Source organism: Haliotis rubra, unplaced genomic scaffold, assembly GCF_003918875.1.
Source record: "Haliotis rubra isolate DU_JTF1 unplaced genomic scaffold, ASM391887v1 Scf938, whole genome shotgun sequence".
NCBI lineage: Eukaryota > Metazoa > Mollusca > Gastropoda > Lepetellida > Haliotidae > Haliotis > Haliotis rubra.
In genome coordinates, this window is record NW_025767677.1 from 245,306 (window position 1) to 263,899 (window position 18,594).

The following is an 18,594-nucleotide window of genomic DNA, read 5'->3' on the forward strand; positions in this document are numbered from 1 at the left end:
TATTTCCATCATGTTGCGACAAGAAGCACAAATCCATTATTAACACAAAGTCACACTGGTGAGAAAGAATTAATAGCTATAGTTAACAATTTGGTCACTGTGTGCGCATACTGAAGAAACGTTTGGAGATTTGTTCTGGAAAAACACAAGAATGTGAACTGAGTCTGACTTGTTGCCATGGAAAATAAAAATATAAATTCTGATAAACCCTAAATTGCAAAAATGCACCAGTTGACAGCTTGGTCTTTGTGTGTGGACAGTTTTATAAAAAAATACCTATTTGTTTTTGCGATATGATCCTGACAATGATGACCAATGTCCACCAATATTACATACCTGAGGAAAAATACATCCCTTGTGAAAGTCAAACTTGTTGCCATAGAAACAGACAAAAATAGAAGGTCTAAAATTTCCTTAATAGGAAATGGCACCAACTGACAGTCAGTCTTTGAGTATGCAAAGTCTGTGAAAGAATGCCCATAATGTTTGCATATATGGTCAAACAGAGTGAACATCAAACTTGTTGCCATGGAAACAGACAAAAATAAAACTTCTAAAAATCCCTAAAAAGCAAAAAGCATGAGTTGACACACTGACCTGTGTGAGCAAACATCATGAAAGAACATCAATCAAGTGAAGAGATATTATGTAGATATATATGTTGGGAGACGACTATATGCCCAGTATTACATGTTGGGAGATAATCCATGATCAACAATTATTGATACAGTAATCCTTAATCTTTTTATGAGTGAGTATAGTTTTTTACGCCGCATTTAGCAATATTCCAGCAATATCAAGGCAGGAAGCACCAGAAATCTGCTTAACACATTGTACCCATGTTGGGAATTAAACAAGGGTCTTCGCCATGATGAGAGAACGCTTAAACCACTGGGCTACCCCACCGCCCCTTTGTATGAGAGTAAATATGGCCGCTAGGTGTGTGAGGCATGACATATTGCACACAGTTAGTAAATGTCATGCACATTCACCATAGAATAATCAATATTATACTGCAGCAACAGGTGCAATTCCACACAACTACAATGGACACACAGCAATCAATTATTTGTCCAGTATGCTGTGACGCGGCAGATAATAGGTAATGATATATAACGGAAGACCTGACCTCGATAATACCTTGTTTAGTTTGTAAAATAGATGTCATTCACTTACACTGAAACATCAAATATAACACTATGTGTGAGTGAGTTTAGTTTTACGCTGCTTTTAGCAATATTCCAGCAATATCACAGCGGGGTACACCAGAAATGGGTTACACACATTGTACCCGCATTGGGAATCGAACCCAGATCTTTGGAGTGACGAGCAAAAGCTTTAACCACTAGGCTACCCCATCGCCACCCGATAACAGTATGACATCTGTGGAAAATATCTGTGTGGCGATGGTGATGGTGGTGATGATGCTGATGCAACGATCATGATGAATATCATCTATCAGTAATGACAATAGTTGATTTTGGTGGAATCCAAAACATCAAAACTACAAAAGTTTCATGGAATACAGCTGATTTTGTTTCAATATAATAATAATATGATACAGGTACAGCCAAATTCTTCGAAACAAACAATTATACTCCCTTGGAAAACAGTCATTTATTTTGAGACACATTGCACTGATTACAATGATGATGATGATGATGATGAAGGAGGAGAAAAGGAAAACAGAGCGTCTAGCATTAGATATACACATTTCAAACTGCCAACTCCAATATTGTTGCAATCAGATGCTTACTCTCGACCATATGACTTCAGAATGAAATCCTCAAATGTAAATTGACATTTTAAGAACAGCGCTTTTAAATAAAGGGTCGAGAGAAATAACAAATGCATTTTGATTTAACAGGACTGAAACAGATACGATCATTATCCAGCCTATAATGTAAAAATATAAACACTTGACCTACCTGTTGAGATGTGTGAATATTCCCCAGACCGAAATACACACCAAATTGTCGGTTACATTGATGAGAAAGTGTCTCCTAAGCCCGATATCTACAAGCTGGTCCACCAGGCCTATGATTATGTACGAATTATGTACATATCATGTATATTTCCTCCTCCATGCACAACGATCACAACCCAACAGGCTGTCGACAGCCGACAGCCTTGTCGTTTCGAGATTCACGTTGAACTGTGTCAAACACAAAGCCCTGCCTCAATAGCTTTAGAAACTTTCTACTTCTATGGGGTAGTCATTCAAAGTTATAACATTTCTTTACAGGGAATAGATTATGCGAGAAAACACAAATGACAAACCTGAACAATAATCTCATTATCAGCTTCTCTTTACAAATGGAGCTTTATCCTGTTAACAAATATTAAACCACTCCACTTTTGACATTTTTCATCTTTTCATGAGATACAAAAATTATACTCATAATGATTGCCCCTATGACAAGTTGAGCAGTAGGAAGAAGAGACCCGTTAAGATCTGGGTTAGAATTGATCTTCAGTAACCCATGCTTGTCGTAAGAGGCGACTAACAGGATCGAGTGGTCAGGCTCGCTGACTTGGTTGACACTTGTCCTCATATCCCAATTGCATAGATCGATGCTCATGCTGTTGATCACTGGATTGTCTGGTCCAGAATTGATTATTTACAGACCGCCGTCACATAGTTGGAATATTGCTGAGTGCGGCATAAAACTAAACACAAATCACTCAATAGGCAGAAGAAGACAACAGCCAAGAGAATGAAAGAAATGGATGTATATTGGTAAAACTTACCTCTGTTCAACAGCAGAGATCAATTACCAACAGCAGGTATCAAGTGTAACTTAATGATGACATTGGCAAGAAATAGCTCGTCTATTTCCCCACTAGATCTAACACATGCAACATCTACCAAACAGACTACCTAACATCCTAGTTGTAGAAGCTCAGGCATACTCCAGGTTTATCCTCTGGAAGTAAGTGAGTGAAATGTACGAGTCTCCAGCTGGCCGCACAGCAAGTCCGCTACAGCAATTGTATTAATAGCCCACCATTACTGGTAATTGTTTGGTTTTCAGATTATTTCCACAAGGAGAGTTAAACATGAACTTGCTTCCTTGCTCAACATTGACATGTGGTGGGATGGCCAAATGGTGGCATCACGCGATACTTGTACAAGTTACTTGAAATTTGACCAGGGTGGAAGTTTGAATATTTTCCATACCAGGAATTGATAACTGGGTTTTGTGTTTTAGAAAACTTTCTAACAGAAATAAAATTGCCTGTTCTTTTACAGAAATGCGTACCTTCACTGATCTGCTGCACTGCTTTATCAAGGACTATATAAGGTTTAGATATGTGAGTGAGTGAGTGAGTGAGTGAGTGAGTGAGTGAGTGAGTGAGTGAGTGAGTGAGTGAGTGAGTGAGTGAGTGAGTGAGTGAGTGAGTGAGTGAGTGAGTGAGTGAGTGAGTGAGTGAGTGAGTGAGTGAGTGAGTGAGAGCAAGAGAATACAAAAACTGGTGATTGGACTTCAGTGCATGTTGGTTGGTACAGTTTTACTTTCAGGTCAACATGACGCAAGTTTTTTAAACCATTATAATGATTTTATGCTATTGGTGATGATAGGGAGCCAGAAATTCACTGGCCATTATATATAATGTCTTCTTATATATAAAAAGAGTCCAATGAATCTGTATATTTTCAGGAAATGAATTCATCAATTCAATCCATCAACTTAAAAAATTACATATACTTAATTGTCTTTTTTCGGACACTGTTCTCTGTGGGTCTGTATGATAGAGTGTATCACACTGGCTCGTTTTAGACAAGTGGTTTACATAAATTGTTTAAATTGTATTAGAAAACAAACACAACTGGACTTTCCGAATTTTTACTGGTCACGGACTCCTGGACAACTGGACTTGTAAAACCCTAAGCACTAGCTTGCTGAGACTTGAATATTTAGTGTTTCAGCTGGACTTTCTGAATTTTTACTGGTCTCGGACTCCTGGACAACTGGACTTGTAAAACCCTAAGGACTAGCTTGCTGAGACTTGAATATTTAGTGTTTCAGCTGGACTTTCTGAATTTTTACTGGTCTCGGACTCCTGGACAACTGGACTTGTAAAACCCTAAGGACTAGCTTGCTGAGACTTGAATATTTAGTGATACAGCTTTAAAGCCTCCACATTCAGCACTAAGCAACCAATGTGTACTTTCACAGCTCAAAGTGGTCAGGTTCCAATTATCCAATATGAATATAAACACTGAAGAAATATTTGCTTTTACAAACACAACACACTTGGTAGACAACACACACACACTTTCGTTCAAGTGACCCACATATCCTGTAACCATCATTCTGTGAAATTTACCTACGTTATATACCTTCTCCATCTTCAATTATCATTTACCTGGGAAATTTACCTATCAAATACACCTTCCCCTCCGACCTGGCATTAACCTATTCACCCTACAACTCACTGACAGAGAAGTAGTGACTGTGGATTCTATACACTGACGGTTCACACCTAGACCAGGCTGGGGAACACAATGGGTGAGGGTTTATCTGCTGCTATGGGTTGGGTTATAGGTGAGGTGGAACAATAGTCATCAGATGGAGTAGATGCCTGGAAGACTGCTTCGTATCTAAAAGATCAATGAGTGGAGTTGTATCAGTATTTCAGTTTTCTCACAGTGTCCCTGAAGAGGTGAGTAAGTGAGTTTAGTTCCAATATTCCAGCAATACTACGGCAGGGGACACCAGAAATGGGCTTCACACATTTTACCCATGTGGGGATTCGAACCGGGTCTTTGGCATGAGGAGCGAACACTTTAATAACTGGGCTATCCCACCGTCCCTCTGTAGAGAAGAAGGTTGTTGATGTGAACCATCAGGATTAAACTCAAGAGGGTGGGTCATAACCCATTGATCTGCGCGTAACGAACCCATGAATTAAGGTCTGGGTAACGAACCCATGGATTAATTCTGGGTAACGAACCCATGGATTAAGGTCTGGGAAGCGAACCGATGATTATCAGATCCTGACATACCTAAGGGACTAAACTCTGTATAGTGAGGTGTATACAGACTAGCATAGACAGGCCATGAACTCAAAGATCAGTGAGTTAAGCAACCAAGGTGAGGTTTAACAATGCATTTAAGACATACGGTTTTGTGCATATACATGTGTCCATAGGTGTGTGAGTGAGTGTGTGTGTTTGAAAGTATGTGCATGTGTGTGAATGAATGTGTGTATATGTGTGTGAATGTATGTGTGTTGCTGCTAGAATGAGTCCGGAGAATAATACAAGCCCACTGTGATGCGCAATTAAATATTGATACCCTCTTCAGATACAACCAATCCTTGTTTTCTGCATTTAAAGCCAAGCACCAGACAGAGAATTTAGTCTTTTAGCGTCTTTCAGAATGCTGTGGCTGCAGACAGACCCATCGACCTTGTGCTCTCCGGACAGACTCTTTGTTTACCAGACAATGGAGGTGGTTGAAAAAACAAAGATCATAGTAGGAGCAAATATGGGATTTGAACCCATGATCAGCAGATCCTTCAAGGTAAGGGAGGCAACTCTTAACAGTGATTTGCTGAGAGTTGCATGACCAAAATAATTTAGCCCACATTAAGCAATGAAACTCATAAATCAAACACAATTTGTTGTACTAACTTCAATACACAATTTTAAAAGATTATTACATTCAAAAACCATTTTAATTGTAGTCGTATACACACACACATGCCTAGACAACATACCAAGACTAATAGGGTTCAGCTCTACAAACTCATCATTAGTTTAACCATCACAAGAGTATGTACATTTCAGGGACTATTATGACAGATGGTTTATCCTGTCTCATCAGCCAACACCCATCTTTACGGGTTTGTTTGCCTCCGAGAATCTCTGTGAGATACCCCAACATTTGAAGGTGAAGGATGATCAGCTGACGTCTTGCATCCTGTCAGGAAGAAGTATGGGGGACACGCAGGTGTGTCCGGAATGTGAGGAGGTCGCAAAATGTATGACGAAGATGTCAGTTTTCTTCACACCGGATATGTACCTTGATGTATACAGGGTTGGTATATAACAATGAAGAGGGAAGATTTATGACATTTTATTTTGTAATAAATAAACACAATACAGAAAGTATCTTCTTATATGACTGACTGACTGAGTTTGGTTTTACGACGCTTTTAGCAATATTCCAGCAACATGACGGTGGGGGACACCAGAAATGGGCTTCACACATTGTACCCATGTGGGGATTCGAACCCGGGTCTTCGGCGTGACGAGCCAACGCTTTAACCATTAGGCTACCCCACCGCCCCCTTTCTTATATGAAGTGACCACTAAATATATGTTTGTAGACTAGATTTTTTAACAAATTGAGAAACTGTTCATTTCATTTTAGTAAATGTTTGTTTGTTTTGTTAGTTGTTTAAAGTCACACTCAGCAATATTCCAGCTATGGCGGCGGTCTGTAAATAATAATCGCATCTGGACCAGTCAATCCAGTGATCAACATCATGAGCATCATGAGCAAGTGTGCCATTTTCTCATCTTTGTCAGTTACTTATGAATGGAAAAAATCAGTTGTGAATGAAACTCTGTGTAGATTTTAACTTAATCCCTGGAGATGATAGCAAAACTTCAGATGCCTTTTCATCGAGTCTTTCAGTTCTCAGAATACATATTTCAACATGTATCATTTGAAAACATATCATGGTATACCGGCATACTGATAACACTTAGCAGTCCTTGTCAATAACGACATGCTATCTAACAAGTTACCAGTCAGACTAATCCATGTCTTACAACAAGCTGCTGCTGGGAAAACCTATAACAAAAGTGATTAGGGATCATAACATATTTTTACACACTTTAAACATTTAGAAAGAAGTTCTGATTGGCAACCAACAAATATCCCCAAAATGTGCATAAAAACTCTTGTGTTCAATATGTATTTGGAATCACTTGTTTCTAGGAATATAATGAGATATATGGTTAAACCTGTTTTTTGAAAAACAAGTCATTTTCAGTTTTCTTTCACAAAAAGTTCAAGAAACGATAATTACAGAACAGCAACATTAACTTTTCTGCACTACTGACTCAATCTAACGGACTGTTCATAATTTATGGCTAGGGGGGTGATGATGATTGTTATGGAGAAGCAATGTGAATGACGCCCCTAAAATTTATGTACAAAGTAAGTGACCCCAACCTGCATGTAATGTACAAAATCATGTACATGGTGGAAACCACCACCACCCAGTAAAAAAAAAATATATAAAAAACAAGAAGAAAAATCATCACCACCCCACCCACCCCCAGCCATAAATTATGATCAGTCCCTAAAGTAGATTGTGTCTGCAATTTCTAAATTTGATTATTACAGATCTGTGGGTTTTTTTAAAGAGACTTGAAAGTTTGTTTGCTGCTTCAAGACATACCCCAAAACCTGTTTGTTAAAGAGGAGCTGACAATATTAAACACTGTGACAGTGCCCCACCCCTTTGTTAAACAAGCCAGAATCAAATGACATGTTCATCATTCTGTCATGAATTTGGATGCAAACCTGTTGCCATATCTCAAATGTCATGAAAAGTTGTGAAGTCCATGCATTGAGGCATGTTCACATGCCATGACAATCTCATGCACTGTCTGCTATCTCAAGGTTGTGTTTGGGCAAATGTTTCTAGAGTTTGACAGGTACAGGTTTTCTTAGAGTGAGTGGGTTAATTTCATTTTGAACCACTCCAACATATGGGGCTTGATAACAAATATATGGTCTGTGACAACACAGTAATAACTATCTATGTGGGTGAGTGAGTGAGTGGGTGAGTGGGCGAGTGGGTGAGCGAGTGAGTGAGTGAGCAGGGTTTTATGCCGCTTTTAGCAATATTCCAGTAATATCATGGCGGGTGACACCAGAATAGGGCTTCACACATTGTACTATTGATTTGGGAATCAAACCGGGTCTTTGGTGTGACAAGCAAAATATTTACCTACAGGTCAATTAAAGGAGTTCCTTTTTGCACTATTATTTTTTCAACATGAACACCAAGGTATTAAATTTACGCATCAATGATAATTAAGATTCATTTTCAATTTTCAACACTGAATATCCAAAGATATATATCCAAATATGTTGAGAAATATTTGCTCCTTTGAAGCAAGGAGGGTAACATTTTATTGTCACAATATTTTTATCCAACTTAACATTAAACACGCTGTGAGGAAACATAAACTCAGTGGAGAAGATATGGGGAAAAGGAATTGTTTGTTTCTATCAGAATGACATATATTCAGAGACTAAGCATTGTTTCATTCAACAAAGTGATATTTCCACTACATTGTGATCAGCCTATGTTAAAGTATGGCAGTTGAGATCAAACAGTTGGGGCACAGGTTGAAATTCTGCCAACTTCAGTTCCACAACACTGTTAGTTCTCCATGTTCCATGTTTTGACAGCTCATTTCAAGCGTGATGGACATAACTTAGTTGTAATCATCAAACAGACCCATCAGTAAAGGCTGTTAAAGCTGGAGGCAGTTGCTAAACCGTTTAATTGGCTGTTTACCAATTACTGTTATCAGCTAGCTGGGCTGGGAAGAATGCGACACGTTCTGCCTAACAATTATGGCGTGTGCGGCCAATGTTTTCTTACGCCACTCTGGTATGTTGTAATTGCCTGAGCCTTCACAGGGGTTGTGGTGTTGGTGTTCAGTTCATTACCCTCACAAGGTAAGTCAATTTGGGTGTGAGTTATGCCCCTTGGAAAAATACAAAAAGCAAAGGATTGATCAAAAACCGAGGTCACTTTTTAAATGAATTAAGTACTGGTAAGCTTAGGAAGTTGAAGCTGATGTGACTAAAATTAATATTGTATTTTCAGTTGAAATGAAACCCCAGTGAGAAGGGAGACGCTGAACCTATGGGAAATCTGGACTTGCTTCATAAATTAGGGCTTTGACATTGCAGAAAGGGCTAGCTGGAAGAGAAAATGATGCAGTTCAGGAGACAGAGTAGTGAGTGAGTGACTTCAGTTTTATGCCGCACTCAGCAATATTCCAGCTTATATGGCGGCAGTCTGTAAATAATCGAGTCTGGACCAGACAATCCAGTGATCAACAGCATGAGCATCGATCTGCGCAATTGGGAACCGATGACATGTGTCAACCAAGTCAGCTAGCCTGACCACCCGATCCCGTTAGTCGCCTCTTACGACAAGCATAGTCGCCTTTTGTGGCAAGCATGGGTTGGTAAGGACCTATTCTACCCCGGATCTCACAGAGTAGTGAAAGTGTGTCAATTTTAGCTGCGACAGTGTACTTCCTTTAAGATATGTTGCTGTTGCCCATACCTTTAAGACAATTACAACCACTGATTACCTGTTATTCCTGAGGCAGGTACTCACAAATGCAATTAATTTGATCAATTTAAAAACTATTTGAAACTTACAAACATCAGTTACACAGAGAATAATTTGCATTTCCCAAAATACCCACCATCCAAACAATGATAACATAGAAAAACACCCTCCTTCATCAAGTTTATTGTGTGTATGTGTTGTTTTGTCTAACACCACACTCTGCAATATTCTTGTTATAAAGCCTGTGGTCTGTGAATAATAAAGTCTGGACCATCAATCCAGTGATTGACATGATGAACATCAATCCACACTACTGGGTCACAATGACATCCATCAACCAAGTCAACACTCCTGGCTACACAGTCCAGTTGGCTGCATCTTGTGACAAGCATGGGTTGCTGAAAATCAATTTTAACCTGTTTGGGTTCAGTGTGTTAAATAACAGAATTATCCAGAACCCATTCACTACTATAGCTTCATTTAAAAATAGTCACCATCCCTATGTGTGATCATTATCATTCTCTTATCAGAAACATCTGTAATCACTTTACTGTAATTGACAGGATGGTTGCTTTCAGCAGTGTGTTGTTAATGTGGAAAAGAAAGGGTCAGGTTTACAAAGATGAGTGAGTGAGTGAGTTTTACGCCGCACTAAGCAATACATACATGGTACAAGATATCAAGATTTTTCATCAAGCCAGACCAATTTAATTTCTTGTTTTACGGATATTTGTCCTCAGAAAACCTAGTGAGTGAGTGAGTTTAGTTTTACGCCACACTCATGAATATTCCAGCTATATGGCGGTGGTCTGTAAATAATCGAGTCTGGACAGACAATCCAGTGATCAACATCATGAGCATCGATCAATGCAACTGGGATACAATGACATGTGTCAACCAAGTCAGCGAGCCTGACCACCCCTCTTACGACAAGCATGGGTTACTGAAGATGAATTCTAACCCAGATCTTCATGGGTCAATTATTTACAGGTTGCTGAGGACTGATTATCACCCAGAAGATTATTGACAGGTTGCTGTGATTGACATATTGCTTATTACAGTGTTAAAACATTCACTCACTCAATTTGTGGCTTTAAACTTTCATTAGTGTCTCTGAATAACAACCACTTCATCCTGCACCACATGCCCTAAAGGTGAAAACAAACAATGCCTTTCAAGTGCAGAAATATGACTGACAACCTGAAATAGTCGTCATTACCTATAGTCTGTTTGCAGTGAAAACGTACCGATGAATTTCACTCTAAACAAAAGGTAAATCGAATAAAGTGAAATTATGCACTTTATATGAAACACTGAGAACAAGGAGGGTTGGTCTAAGTTAACGCTCATCACGTTCCGCACGTGCATTTGTTTCCCTGTTCCATCTACTGCGCTCACCCCCTTGTAATACAAACCAATAATAACGATTTCAATCTATATGATCGTTTGTTAAACAACTTTTATCCTAAGTTAAATAAAATTCTGAGACTTAAATTTCCAATTGTCAAGGTAAAATTATGAGGACTCGCAATCTTAATTTCACTTTATTTGGTTTAGTTTTTTGTTTAAAGTGAATTCATCGGTACGTTTTCACTGCAAACAGACTATAGTGGCTTATCTGACCTATTCCTGTTGCCACCACTCTCTCCGATATCTGATTTATGATCACTTCAAAGATAAGGATCACTGAGTCATTACTCTAGGGACCATCAACTTCTTGACACCTTTACCATAAAAGCTGGGTGGTCAAATGGTCAACTGGACACACCACACATGCTTTAGGTTCATGGTACAAATTAAGTGCAGCATGGTCAATTTAACTGTCAGGTGTCCATCTAATCAATTGCAGGTGTGAAATGTACAGGTGTACATTTCGTAGTATATTTCACATTCCACACTTGGTTGACATTTGAAGAGTACTGTTTGAACTGACTCTATTTCTTTATGGGACATTTATATATATATATATATACTCTGAGGTCTTCAGCAGACCATATGTCTACACCCTATATTCCATGTGTAACCAAGATACACGAACATATACTCTTGCTACATCCTTATTCAAACTTGTTTCTGTGATTTAATGAAAATGGGGAAAAATGAGTAAAATCTGAAAGGCATGAATATCTGTGTTACTGGTAATATGAATATTTTATCAACATACACAGGAAACATGCTTTTTCATCTTGATTTTTAAAAGTATCTTTCAATGACTACTGTTTAGGAGGTTTTGTGTGCCAAAAGATGCCAGATGAGTTTCTTGGAGAGACGGTTTAAAAACACACCTTGCTTCGCGGAAACCACTTTCTTCACGTGGGGAAATTGTTGAGGAGGGGACACGTGACTGCTCGCGAGGGTCAGTTAGATATTTGAGCTTGTCAGAATAAGACCTTATTTTGAGATAGTCAAAAAACACAAAAACTCTTGATTCAAAATTTTACTGTAAATAGTTTTGCTTTACATAATAAATGATCAGACTGAATACTATGTTTCTTCAATCAATTTGATACAAAATACTGATCAATACCATTTTGTACACCATCTGAAAAGAAATTAAACGATTCGTTCATCCATCCATCCATGCATCCTACCAGACCTCCCTCCCTCCGTACCTCCTTTCCACCAACCATCAATCCACCCAACCAACCGCCTGCCCATCCATCCATCCATCCACCCATCTTATAGAACCAAAGTTCCAAACATACAGATCTAGTTATGATATTGAGACTAAGGTACACCAGAGATATTCAACCAACCCTAACCCTGTACCCAGTGGTCAGAATCACTGAACTGGTTGACAGCATGCCTTTGTACCCTGACATGGACCATCGTTCATAATCACAGGATTGTCCGGTCCAAATTAATTATTAACAGATTTAAAACCAATCAATATTTCAATGTCTTTATAAATGATTGTCATTGACTTGTTATTCGATTCTCAACATGACTTATGATTAATAATACGTTGCTGGAAGTGAAATTTACCAGAAGCAAACCAATGAAGAAAACCTCTGAACTAAATTCTCCAATGATATATTAGACAAACAACTGAATTGTCCTGGGAACATACAGGGTGTGGATGGCCTTGGAGCAAAGATGGAGATGAAAATATCAATTGACATTATCTGGACACGAACCATAACGATTTCTCGTCCTCACATACAAAAGTGTTTGGCCATCACTGAAACCAACGAGGCAGGCATGTCAATATCACCTAGGTGTCTCCAATGATGAGAAATGTGTGAGACAATACCCGATATTGACAAGTGTCCTTGTGGATCACACGTAATGACAGGTAACACAGCATGGAGTCCACTGCTTCAGGGCAAATATAATGAGGCCATCGTATTGATGGCTAGTTTCCTGGCTGTGCTGGAGATTAACATTAAGGCAAATATGTTAAGTGAGGGAAAGAATGCAGCTCTCATGATGGCTCGCACCTTCACTGCTATTTCACTATAGCTGCTCCCTGTAATTAGTTTTGAATAGTCCAACAAGTGGTTGATAAAGTGAGCACCTCCACTGCTATTTCACTAAGCTGCTCCCTGTAATTAGTATTGAATAGTCCAACAAGTGGTTGATAAAGTGCAGCACCTACACTGCACCTCCATTGTATTTATTTCACTAAAGTGAGCTGCTATTTCACTGTGGCTGCTAAATATAATTAGTATTGAATAGTCCAACAAGTGGTTGATAAAGTGAGCACCTTCACTGCTATTTCACTAAGCTGCTCCATGTAATTAGTATTGAATAGTCCAACAAGTGGTTGATAAAGTGAGCACCTCCATTGCTATTTCACTATAGCTGTTCCCTATAATTAGTATTGAATAGTCCAACAAGTGGTTGATAAAGTGAGCACCTCCACTGCTATTTCACTAAGCTGCTCCATGTAATTAGTTTTGAATAGTCCAACAAGTGGTTGATAAAGTGAGCACCTCCACTGCTATTTCACTACAGCTGCTCCATATAATTAGTATTGAATAGTCCAACAAGTGGTTGATAAAGTGAGCACCTCCACTGCTATTTCACTGTGGCTGCTATGTATAATTGAATTGGGGCGAGCGTAGTAGCCTGGTGGTTAAAGCGTTCGCTTGTCACACGGAGGACCCAGGTTCGATTCCCCACATGGGTACAGAGTGTGAAGCCCATTTCTAGTGTCCCCCTGCGTGATATTGCTGGAATATTGCTAAAAGCAGTGTAAAACTAAAGTCACTCACTCACTAGTATTGAATACGCCAACTAATGGTTGAATTTCACTGAAGCTACAACGTGTCATTGCCACTATCACTGCCACTTCATTAAAGGAAAATTACTTGAATAGCCCACCCAGTGGTTGATAATATGAACAACATGACTGCTACTTTACTGAAGCTGCAACATGTTATCAGCCTTGAATAAGCAAACTAGTGGTCGATAATGCCAGCACACATCACTGCTGTTTCACTGATGCAACATGTATCGTCAAGAGGCAAATCAGTGATCAATTATGCAGGCATTGATTCTTACTGTTAATCTATGAAAACATTCTGCTCATGAAAGTAGGCTTAAAGTAATTCCAGAACATAAACTTTCAGACATTAAAGGGAACATAACCAAATACCAACAACTGTATATCATCGAATCCATATCAGTTTTAAGTGAGTGCGTGTTTTTAGTTTTACGCCACTTTCAGCAATATTCCAGCAATATTATGGCAGGGGACACCAGAAATGGGCTTCAAACATTGTACCCATGTGAGGAATCGAAAATGTGACAAGAAAATGCGGCTTAACCACTAGGCTGCCCCACCACCCCACAAGTTTTCGAAATGAAGGGGGTTCTTGTGGTATGTTGACATCTTAAATCTTTCCTCTAATAATAATAATAAGCCATCTTCTATAGCAAACAGTCTCCAAACACCAAGTGATTGCTTGTGGCACTTAATCAGAATCTGATGATTATTACCCCGGATAACCCAAGCTGCCTGTTAGGAGCTAGAAGGTTATAGTCACATGACTTTATCCAACCGGGTACCCATTTTCTGCTGGGTGAACAGAGGCAATTTTGAACAAACTCACTTGCCTAAGGTGAGACCACATGTATCACATGTGCTTCGTTGTGGGGCAGGACTGAAGTCCTAGAAACTCTCAGGAGTCAACCTGCCAAACACGGTCACCCATCCAAGGACTGTCCGAGCTTCGACGTTGCTTAACTTCAACTGATTCGTGACTCTGTGCACAGGATCACACGCTACTCTACTGCAAAATAGTTATGTCCCTTCACTTCCATGCTCAGTTTTCACACAGCATAATCATCAGTGTATATTTACGTACCATTAAATTCATGTGATCAGTTACTTTTGATCTTCAGTATATGAATCAGAGCCATTTCTTTCACTCCACCCCTTTAATCACATCCATTATCAAGCTCGACAATCTTCTCCACCTGAATGGTTTTAATACTTCACCCATGAGACCACTCACCCCGTCTAGCCACACAGTCATTACACTATTACCTGCCTTACAAAGGCAAACGCCATGACTCAACAATCTAATTTACCACAAAGATTTCATAACATTGAACCCAAATAATCCAAAGATAAATTCTCTAGATTACATACACTTCTAAGTGTAGAAACCAGTTCTAATATTGAAATTCTATCTTATCAAAAGATTACATCTACTTTAGAGTTCCTGTGTGGGTTTATCTCTGTGTCTCAGTTTCATTCCTGAACACTCTAGAAACCTGAAGCCAGTGATATAGGCAAGGTGGTGTTTGATGGCAATGATACAATCCTGTGTGATGTAATACCAATCCTATCACAGGAACACAGAGATGCAATCATCCATACAATGGCTTCAGTTAGTCAAGGTACAGAGTGACTTAATAAGTGTGTATCTTGAGTGAGTGAGTGAGTTTAGTTTTACGCTGCACTCAGCAATATTCCAGCTACATGGCGGCGGTCTGTAAATAATTGAGCCTGGACCAGACAATCCAGTGATCAACAGCATGAGCATCGATCTGTGCAATTGGGAACCGATGATTATTTACAGACCGCCGCCATATAGCTGGAATATTGCTGAGTGCATAAAAAATTATGAAAAATGCACACCTTTAGAGTCCCTACGAAAGACATGTAGAAGTTCATTCAATTCTGTTGAGCAGTTTTTGTGGAGAAGTGGATAGACTTCATCCCCTATTACACTATCATCATAGAGAAATTCAGCAAAATGTACCTAAGTTCAAATGTCTCTAAACTTACAAAAAAACCAATAAAATACAAAAACAAAATATGAGATGCACACCATTAGAGTCCCAAGAAAGCCCATGTATAAGTTCATTGAATTCCACAGAGATTTTTTTGTGGAGAAGTGGATAGAGTACATTCCCTGTTTCGTATGGACGGTACGACGGACGGACACGGAGGGAAACCCTATATGCCCCAGCCATATATGGATGAAAGGGTGTGAATAATTGAGTTGGGACCAAACAAACCAAGAACCTCAAACCAATTAGTTGGGATCGACAGCATGCTGACTACACAATCCTTTAAGACTCCTCTTACAAGATGCATAGATTGCTGGGGACATATATCCCTATACTGTTTATGTTGTACGTGAATAATCTATGAAAATTAGGACAAAACCCAATATGTGCTCCTCTTGGGCTAAAATATCCATCAAATAGCATAGCGCATTCCAGGCGTGGTTGTGGTTTAACATTCTAATGTAATTCAACTTATCAAAACATCAACATGAGCATGGACAGATATTCATTAATATGCAACCAGGCTGCTTACAGTACATGATGAGAATCTGATTCATAAACATAACTGGGTCAGGTCATCAACAGTGTCATTGTCTGTAGCTCACATTATGCGGACGATCCCCACTGCAAACATGGTAATCACAAGGATCAGAGATATGGGGTGGAGAGGGATAGATATGATAGGAATAGAGAGGGATAGAGGAGGATAAACAAAGATAGAAAGGGATAGATGGAGACAGAAAACAGGTGATAGACAGGGATAGACAGGAACGGAAGAGGAAAGAAGATTACAGATGAAGACTGACTGACAGACTGAGTTTGGTTTTACGCCGCTTTTAGCAATATTCCAGCAATATCACGGCGGGGGACACTAGAAATGGGCTGCACTCATTGTACCCATGTGGTGAATCGAACCCGGGTCTTCGGCGTGACGAGCCAACGCTTTAACCACTAGACTACCCCACCGCCCTACAGATGAAGAAGTATGGATGTATTGTAATTAACATAGGTTGGAAATACAAATACATGTAGTTTTGCTTATCTTAGGCACATACACGGTTTTCCAACTCGTAAATGCCTTTCACAGTTTAATAAGTACTGTATTCCCCCAAAATAATTATACTTTTGGTGGACTACTTAATTTAATCGTAATTTGTAAACATTGTTACCCATTAAAGTGGGGTCTGAGGTCCTTGTGGCTTCAACAGTAATTTAACCAAGGACTCCAATATTTATATCTAAACAAAAGGGTTATGCAAGGAGTCCTCTTTGTTAGAAATCAGTCACCATAGCAACTCTGTAGAGTACCGGCAAGTTGGTGTGGCATTGGGTTGACAAGAATCTGAACACTTGAATATTTGAGTTAGCCATATATTTGATCATGTTAAACATGTATCATAAATCACAAAAAGAAACTTGAAACAAAAATACAGAATGAAGTAAAAACAGTATCCCCCTCCCTTCACTAGCCATGGCATCATGGGAAATGACAAACACCACCCAATCTCCTTCCAAACATGCGGAAATCTCTCCCCTCAGACAAACCCTCCCGTCGGCCTACCTGGGAATTCCTCTTGACTCTCACACCTGAGCACACCTGTTGACGAACTTCTTCTCCTCCCTTCTTTCTCTCCTTCATCGGTATCCATGTTATTGTTCAGGTCATCCTTCCCCTCTCCCGGCTTCATCTCGCTCGAATCTTTTACAGTCTCCATTTCTAAAAGGGAAATTTCATATCTACAAACACACTGACAGATACCACCATATCATAGCCCGCAATCCCACATGCCCCAGAGTCTGGCCGAGCTCACTACCTCAACCCCTGAATAAACAACATGGACTGGTCTTCAAGGTAGACAGGCAGATACCACAATGAGTGGGAGGGGTTACAGGTGACACCTGTGTCCGTCTGACCTGAAGCCATCAAGGTAACTATAGCATGCTGACCTATCAGCTCTACCTACCCACACAATGAAGACTCTGTGGAGGCGGGGGCGACTCTCATTCATCCATATTTGTTTGTTTCAGCACTTGGTCATACAATCTAAGGATTGGTGTTATTGTGTTTACATAGCCTTGCTGTATATGATGTTTTCCACACAACATGGTGTACAAATTACAGAATTGTCCAACTGTCATAATGATGTTATCCTAATATCTTAGTAACAGTTTTTGCTGTCACTGCTCAATTTATTAAGTATCTGTCCAGTTAATACATTGAAAGTAGAATTTAGCAGAAAGAACTAAATGTTCATAAAAGAAGCTTAGCGTTTTTAGCCTCACACTCAATAAAGCACAAATTAGTCTGTCTCATAGTCCCTCAACCACATTATTTTCTCTTCTGCCTAGCCCTAAATGAAGCAAGTCTAGATTTCCTTAGGTTCAAAGGGGCTCCTTTTAAACTAGAAACAATTGTTTATTTCTTTCAAAATTATACACATTCATAGACTAACGTTAGTCTAGGCAAGAACCTGTACAATATCTGGTTCAATATAGAACAAACTTTATGGATAACAACTTCTTTTTATTCGTGAGTGCACGAATGTTATCCATAAAGATTGTTCTATATTATACTTCCCAACTTCTAAAATGCCACTCAAAGAAGCTATACCTGGTTGTTGGTGTGCATGAGCGGTCTCCTTGTTTACAAACGGAGACATGTATTCACCTGAAAAGTTTGTTTAGGGCGATAACATTTTCAACTACCTGCTCCGCTGGTTTCAGTTTTGACATGAACAATGCTACTTCATACAAAAACATCATGTAGTCGTTTATTTGTCATCATGATACCGAGGATCGATGAATGGTATGTTTAGTGGCGTGCAAATGTACATGATGAACTCGTTCAGGTAGACAGGATCCCAGCCTATCCAGATAATAACAGCATCTTGGCAAAATATCAAATATAGGAATTATCTTGTCTCCCCACCCTTGTCCTGCAGTGAACAGCTAAACAAACATTTAACAAGTTTGCAATCTGAAATTTGATCATTAAAATATGTT

At 39.3% G+C, this 18,594-nt stretch overlaps 1 protein-coding gene across 1 annotated transcript in view; it reads right to left on the reverse strand.

The window, feature by feature from the left end:
• LOC124264686 overlaps positions 1-18,594 on the reverse strand; it is a 61,074-nt gene that overhangs the window by 23,541 nt on the left and 18,939 nt on the right. Inside the window, exon 3 of the mRNA XM_046699443.1 lies at positions 17,153-17,308. Coding sequence (XP_046555399.1) covers positions 17,153-17,308 — 156 coding nt within the window. The remainder of the gene's footprint in view (positions 1-17,152; positions 17,309-18,594) is intronic.